Here is a 7,686-nt window from a genome sequence, read left to right as displayed (position 1 = left end):
CTTTGTATTATTCTGTAAACTCTTTTTCAGGACTGGGATCTTACTATTAAAGGTGCAGTAAGTGATTTCAGAGAAACACTGTTGATATTTGAAATCAACCAGAATAAACACGCCCCTCCCTTCATTGCTCCACCACCACAATGCATGAGCAATGAGCATGCAATGCAAGATGGATAGGCTTGTTCATCTTGATGCAACGCCACACAGACCGATCCGCGGCTGACTTGAAGCAGAGCACAATGTGACTGTGACGTATGATTTCAAAGTACCGTGTGCGATTCAACATTAGTTGCCTGAGTCAGCCAAGAGCTGCACAAGCTCTGATGATGACATCTGTTCCAGGATTCACCACATGACAACAATCACGTGTTTCATGTCTATTCTGAAAACTTTAGTTCCACTATATGCTCACAAATCTGTATTTTTATAACAGTTAAAGCTCTGTCATGTTTATAAAAATAAAACTGATAAAAAACATAAACCCCACAACATTGGTATTTAAATAATATATGCTTATGTGGAACTTTATTCTTATAAAAACAGATGTTGTATGTAAGCAGTACATAAGGTATTGAATGAAAATGTCTCTGAAACATCGGTGTATTAGTCAAATATTGCATTTATTTCACTTCAGCTGTGACTAAGTATGCAAATGCAGCATGAGCGTCACATTTCCATTTTCAGCTTCTCCCCACCTGCAAACAACTCTTGCACAAAGAATATGCAAGAGTTGGTTGCTAGCCACCAGCAGGACAGCAGATCCAGACAAACAAACAATGACACTCAAAACTGTCCTGTGAAACATAGCAAAACTAACTTTCTTGAAATCTCTCTTGCTTCAAATCTCTCCCCTCCCCCATCATGAATGTACACGTATGCTACTGCTGATTAGCTCACTCTGTCTCCTCCCACATCATGAGTGGAAACGCCCCTTACTGCCGAATATCTAACTCTAGGTGTGTTCGACAACGGCTGAGGTTGGATGTAACCGATCGCCAAGAGTAGCCACGTGCAGGCGGGGAGGAGCTGAAAACAGAGACGTATGGGGTCTACATTTTTTTATCAGTTTTATTCTGATGAACATGTTATTAGTTTTATCTGTACCGATGCTCAGTGTTTATATGCTGATGAGAGATTCAGAGACAGACTGAAGCTGGATCATCAGACTGGATCTCTGACCATCATGAACACTAAAACCACAGACTCTGGACTTTATCATCTTGAGATCTTCAGCAGCAGCTGAAAAGTGAATGAAAAGTTGTGATTTTCTAGGCCGATATGGCTAGGAACTATACTCTCATTCCGGTATAATAATCAAGGAACATTTTCAGCAAATTTTCATTTTTGAGTGAACTTTTCCTTTAACGTTTGTTTACTGGTAATACAACAATATGCAATTATTATTCATATGTATCAATATATATAATATGTATATTAATATATATTAATATGTATGCTTATGTATTATACTCTTCAGATGTCTGATACAGGATTTAAATGTGAATCATGGTGCTTATTTTTGTAAATGTTCTCAAAAAAGACATTTCATTGTCAGCGCCAACCCACACAGCAAAAGGACTCCGTGGCGGATCCACCGCGGAGGTATCAGGCAGAGGTGGAAAGTCCAGGGCTCAAAAAGTAAAAGTCCTGCCATATTTTTTTTTCCACCCACTGAAGCGGTGTTAAAGTTAATGAGATAATTAAGTGATTAATTGAGTGATGATTGAGCATTATTGAAGACACCTGATGATAACAAGCAGAATCACCAAAGGAGAAAATCACTATTTTTAAGCCACCATCACAGAGGTCAAGGTTTGTTTTAGTTGAGCTCTTGACCCTTGACTTTTTAGTATTAAAATGTATTTATTTGTATAAAATTTGTTTAACTGCATTAAAACCAACCAGACAAGAAAAGTTAAAAGATCAGGTGGTGTTGGTTATGTTTTCACATAATCATTATTTGATCTGAATCACTGAACTCATTTAGAGTCCAATCCAAGTTAGATTTACATTATTGATTACAGCAGCACTGTGATTCTGCAGAAGATCGTTTTTTTTTTTCAAAATAATTCAATCATCAAAAGTTGTTCTTAGAAGAAAAAAAAGGGCTTTCATTTAGACACACAGACATCAAGAATCAGCCTGTGAATCTCAACAATGGTGAGATTAATAAAACATGTTGCAGTGCATTCTGGGTGCCAACAATCAAAACTCATCCACGGCTCCCATCATGCATTGCTGCATGAATAAATTATGAGCTGAATTGTTCTGCTTGTTATCAGGTGTCTTCAATAATGCTCAATCATCACTCAATTAATAACTTATTTATCTCATTAATGCTTCAGTGGGTGGAATGAAAAATATGGCAGGACTTTTACTTTCTGACCCCTGGATACACCTCTGATTATTTGTGTGCATTATTAACATATGTTACTAACTGAAACACTACTGCCAGCCAGTGGGACATTAAAGAGAAAGTGTTTGTCCGAGCACACAGCAAGGGAACGATTATAACTTTGCGAGGGAACTCAAAAGATTTGGGAAAAAAAATCCTCCCATCCCATTTTTTTTTCTAGTACGCAAGATTTCCTCTCTTCCCAATTTGTTTTCTATCACCATGTCCCTTTAGGGGCTCCGTAGAAATCAGTCAGAAAAGTGCAGTGCTGAGGGGTGGGGCAACAGATAGTTTAAACGAAGTACATTTCTGTGACGTCATCAGATATACCTCGGCCACTGATGCAGACAGATGTTCTCCTTTACGGCAAAGTGCACTGATCGCGTTTATTTGATAAAATCTGAATTATTATGATGATCATGGTGATGGTGATGATTACTATTATGGATCTAAAAACATTATTGTTCCAGGATGTGAAAATTAACTGTCTGTGTCTCTGTATTTTGCTCTACTATGGTAAGACGTTTCAATGTTACATCCTCCTTCCGGTTTCATTTTGTACCACCTATAATCACATTTTATTCGACAGAAATGCATTCACTATTTGTAATTTTGCTTGCAGTGTGTTTTGATTGACGATTGCAGACATTTTTTTGCTACATTCTCTGTTCTGGTTAACAATAAAAGCGAACGATGAAGTGTGGCGCAGTTAGGCCTACACGACTAAACAATTCAGTTTCGGTTTAGGGGCGTGAATAAAAACATGGTGAAAATATTGAATATGGGGTCCCTATAAATGCTCCTGACAGCTCATTCAGTCAAACTGACGGATAATAAGCTTTATTTGTAGGGCAACTTTATGATTCGAAACGATTCGTTTCAGTCTTTTAACATGGAAGTTCCCCAAACCGAAAGTGCAACCCATAATTCGAAACGCAGTAGGCTAGTCATAATTTTTTTTTTATTGCAAACAATTTATAGTTGACATTAATGAAATAGAACGTATCACAGAATGTATCAACAATACGTCCAAAGTCATCTGACAACACGATCACACGAGAATGCGTATCAGTAGCACGAGTTTGTAATCTTGTATAATATATAGTGCATATGATGCGCACTTTATGGTGTGTGATGTGATACGCTCTTGGGTATGAGGGGAGGGGGGGTGAGGGTTGCGTACGTATAATACGCCATAAAGTGCGTATCATATGCACGCCAAAACTCATTTTGGCGTATATATTCTACGAGATTACAAACTCGTACTATTGATAAGCATTTAATTTTTCTAACCAATTCATTTTAAATGTATTGTTAGTATCATCAAAATTCAGGACTTCAGGACTCCCATCACTCCTTTTGTTTGCTAAAACATATTTCTTCAATTTGTGAGATTTATTACACCAAATAAAGTCAACAAAATTCAGAGGTGGAAAGTCCAGGGGTCAGAAAGTAAAAGTCCTGCCATATTTTTTTTTCCACCCACTGAAGCGGTGTTAAAGTTAATGAGATAATTAAGTGATTAATTGAGTGATGATTGACCATTATTGAAGACACCTGATGATAACAAGCAGAATCACCAAAGGAGAAAAATCACTTGTTTGGGCTGCTGTAACTGAATTATAACAGCCAGACAAGCAAAGAGAAAAGATGGTCAGGTAACATTGGTTGTGTTTTCACATAACCATTATTTGATCTGAATCACTGAACTCATTTAGAGCCAAATCTCTGAGTTAGATTTACATTATTGATGACAGAATCACTGAGATTCTACAGCACAAGATCAGCTTTATTAATAAAATAAGAATTGTTTTAAAAGTTGTTTTGATCAAAAAAAGAAAAGTCTGTCTTCTAGGCACACACAGACATCAAGTATCAGCCTGTGAATCTCAACAACGGTGACAAGCAACATATTCTGATCAACTGTGAACATTAAAAAACAAGCTACTAAAAAGTCACAGAAAAACAGCAAAATTTAAATAGTGAGAATAAAGAAAATTACTAAGACAATTCATCTCATAATTTATTCATGCAGCAATGCATGATGGGACCTATGGATGAGTTTTGATTGGTGGCACCCAGAATGCACTGCAACATGCTTAATTATTCTCACCATTGTTGAGATTCACAGGCTGATTCTTGATCTCTGTGTGTCTAAATAAGAGTCTTTTTTTCTAAGAACAACTTTTGATGAAACCTTTGAATTATTTTGAAGAAAACTGGATCTTGTGCTGTAGAATCACAGTGCTGCTGTAATCAATAATGTAAATCTAACTCAGATTGGGCTGTAAATGAGTTCAGTGATTCAGATTAAATAATGATTATGTGATAACATAACCAATGTTACTTGACCATATTTTCTCTTTGCTTGTCTGGCTGTTATAACTCAGTTACAGCAGCCCAAAAAAGATCTAATATTAAAAAGTCAAGGGTCAAGAGCCCAACTAAAGCAAACCATAACCTCTGTGATGGTGTCTTAAAAATTGTGATTTTTCTCCTTTGGTGATTCTGCTTGTTATCATCAGGTGTCTTCAATAATGCTCAATCATCACTCAATTAATCACTTAATTATCTCATTAACTTTAACACTGCTTCAGTGGGTGGAAAAAAAATATGGCAGGACTTTTACTTTCTGAGCCCTGGACTTTCCACCTCTGACAAAATTATGTACTGTGATTATGTTAAAGAAAGGGGAAGGGTACACAAATCTGGATAATTCTTCTGTTTTGGATAAGAAAACTCTGCCTAAATTTGATAAACCTCTTTTGGAGCCAATTATTAAAAATATATTTTGTTTTCAATAACTGTTGAGAAAAATTCAGATACTGTCTTCTAATTACATTTTTCGTTAGGCCCTATATGAATCCCCAAATATTTCACTTCATTTTTAATTGGTATATTCTCAATTTCAGTTTCTACAGTATCAAATAATCAAATAATTTCACACTTAGATAAATGAAGTTTGAGCCCAGAAGCATTACAGAAGACATTAATTGTGGTTAAGACTGGAGAAACTTGCTCTTTATCCTTCAACAATAAAGTAGTATCATCTGCTAATTGTGAGATTTGAATCTCTCTGTTAAAGATATTCAGGACAGCAAAGTTATTATTGTGCAAAATATCTATAGATAATGTTTCTACAACAAATAAAAATAAAAAGGGGCTCAAAGGACAACCCTGACGTATTCAGTGAAGAATAGGAAACCTTGGTGATGTACATGAATTTAAAATTATACAACTGTCTATTTCTTTGTACAACATCTGAACAATATTTATGAATTTCGAGGGAAATCTACAAGCCTCTAAAGAGTTTAGATGGAATTGGTGATTTACAGTGTCGAAGGCCTTATAAAAATCGATGAATAATATAATTGCATCAGACTTGATTTCATCTCTCAATAAGATCCAGAACAAGTAGAGTATTACAACTAATATGACGATATTTCATAAATCCGTTCTGTGTTTCATTAATGATATAATGTAAATTTTGTTTTAATCTCTTGGCGAATATGGAAGCAACTAATTTATAATCAAAATTAAGAGTTGATAGGATGCCATTTATCAATTATAGTTGCATCTTTGTCTGGTTTGGGAATGAGAGATATCACCAGAGGTGTATAGTCCAGGGGTCAGAAAGTATAAGTCCTGCCATATTTTTCATTCCACCCACTGAAGCAGTGTTAAAGTTAATGAGATAATTATGTGATAAATTGAGTGATGATTGACCATTATTGAAGACACCTGATGATAAGATCTTATTTGGGCTGTTAACTGAGTTGTAACAGCCAGACAAGTAAATAAAAAAGATGATCAGGTGGTGTTGGTTATGTTTTCACATAATCATTATTTGATCTGAATCACTGAACTCATTTAGAGCCCAATCTCTGAGTTAGATTTACATTATTGATTACAGCAGCACTGTGATTCTACAGCAGTAGATTAGTGATGTGTCGTTCTTGAACGATTCGTTCATTTTGAACGAATCTTTAATGTGACTCGGGAAGAACGAGTCATCTCGGGGGGTGATTCGTTCAGTCGCGCATGTGCAATATTCTACAGGTTCTGTGCTAGTAGTAGTTCACCTGATGATTCAATTGATTAGTTCATTTCATGAGTCTTTCGGGTTTTGAGTCGTTCCTTAATCACGTGACAGACCCATACGCTACCAATGCATTCTGAGCCGGAAAGAGAATTGATTAGTTCTTATGAGTCTTTCGGGTTTTTGAGTCGTTCCTTAATCACGTGACAGACCCATACACTAAACCAATGCATTCTGAGCCGGAAAGAGAATTGATTAGTTCTTTTTATGAGTCTTTCGGGTTTTTGAGTCGTTCCTTAATCACGTGACAGACCCCTACACTAAACCAATGCATTCTGAGCCGGAAAGAGAATTGATTAGTTCTTTTTATGAGTCTTTCGGGTTTTTGAGTCCTTCCTTAATCACGAGACAGACCCATACACTAAACCAATGCATTCTGAGCCGGAAAGAGAATTGATTAGTTCTTTTTATGAGTCTTTCGGGTTTTTGAGTCCTTCCTTAATCACGTGACAGACCCATATGCTATGCTGTGTGACCCAAGCACATTATATTTATTAGTAAATAACGTTAACTCTCCAGTTTTGTTTGAGTTTGTGTTACAACTGTTAAAGCTGAAGTTATCATACCCTTGATGTTTTAAACTAACATTAATAATTCAAATTCAAAATGTTATTTGCTTTTAATTTATGTCATTATGTCCTTTTTAAGCAATCTTCTTATACATATATTAGACCAATATGTCAAGTCTGCCTAGGAAAAGCAATTATTATAACAGCAAACTCAAAATTGGAGTAAAAATGAACAAACTAGGCTATAAATACTTTGTATTGTAGGCTTGGATTATTATATTATTATATAGCCTAGTGTTTATTTACAGATAGACAGTCAAAAATATAAATTAATCAATATTTTATTTATAACAGGGCTTTATTTATTTATAATAACACACCACAGATCCTCAAGAAACAGTAACAAAAACAGTGACATAAATGTCAGAAATAGCGTATGGGTCTGTCACGTGATTAAGGAACGACTCAAAACCCGAATGACTCATGAAGAGAACTAATCAATTCTCTTTCCGGCTCAGAATGCATTGGCTTAGTGTATGGGTCTGTCACGTGTTTAAGGAACGACTCAAAAACCCGAAAGACTCATGAAGAGAACTAATCAATTCTCTTACCGGCTCAGAATGCATTGGTTTAGTGTATGGGTCTGTCACGTGTTTAAGAAACGATTCAAAAACCCGAAAGAC

The 7,686-nt window shown here is 35.8% G+C and overlaps 1 protein-coding gene across 1 annotated transcript in view; it reads left to right on the top strand.

Annotated features, from left to right (window-relative positions):
• The first annotated feature begins 2,720 nt into the window (after positions 1-2,720).
• The window catches only part of LOC137029255 (carcinoembryonic antigen-related cell adhesion molecule 1-like), a 30,276-nt gene continuing 25,310 nt past the window's right edge, over positions 2,721-7,686 (top strand). Inside the window, exon 1 of the mRNA XM_067398828.1 lies at positions 2,721-2,911. Within this exon, the coding sequence (XP_067254929.1) occupies positions 2,806-2,911 (106 nt within the window). The 5' untranslated portion in view covers positions 2,721-2,805. The remainder of the gene's footprint in view (positions 2,912-7,686) is intronic.

This window comes from Chanodichthys erythropterus, chromosome 10 (genome assembly GCF_024489055.1).
Source record: "Chanodichthys erythropterus isolate Z2021 chromosome 10, ASM2448905v1, whole genome shotgun sequence".
NCBI classification, from domain to species: domain Eukaryota; kingdom Metazoa; phylum Chordata; class Actinopteri; order Cypriniformes; family Xenocyprididae; genus Chanodichthys; species Chanodichthys erythropterus.
Note: the sequence above shows the minus strand (reverse complement) of the source record. Positions and strands in the feature narration are given on the sequence as shown.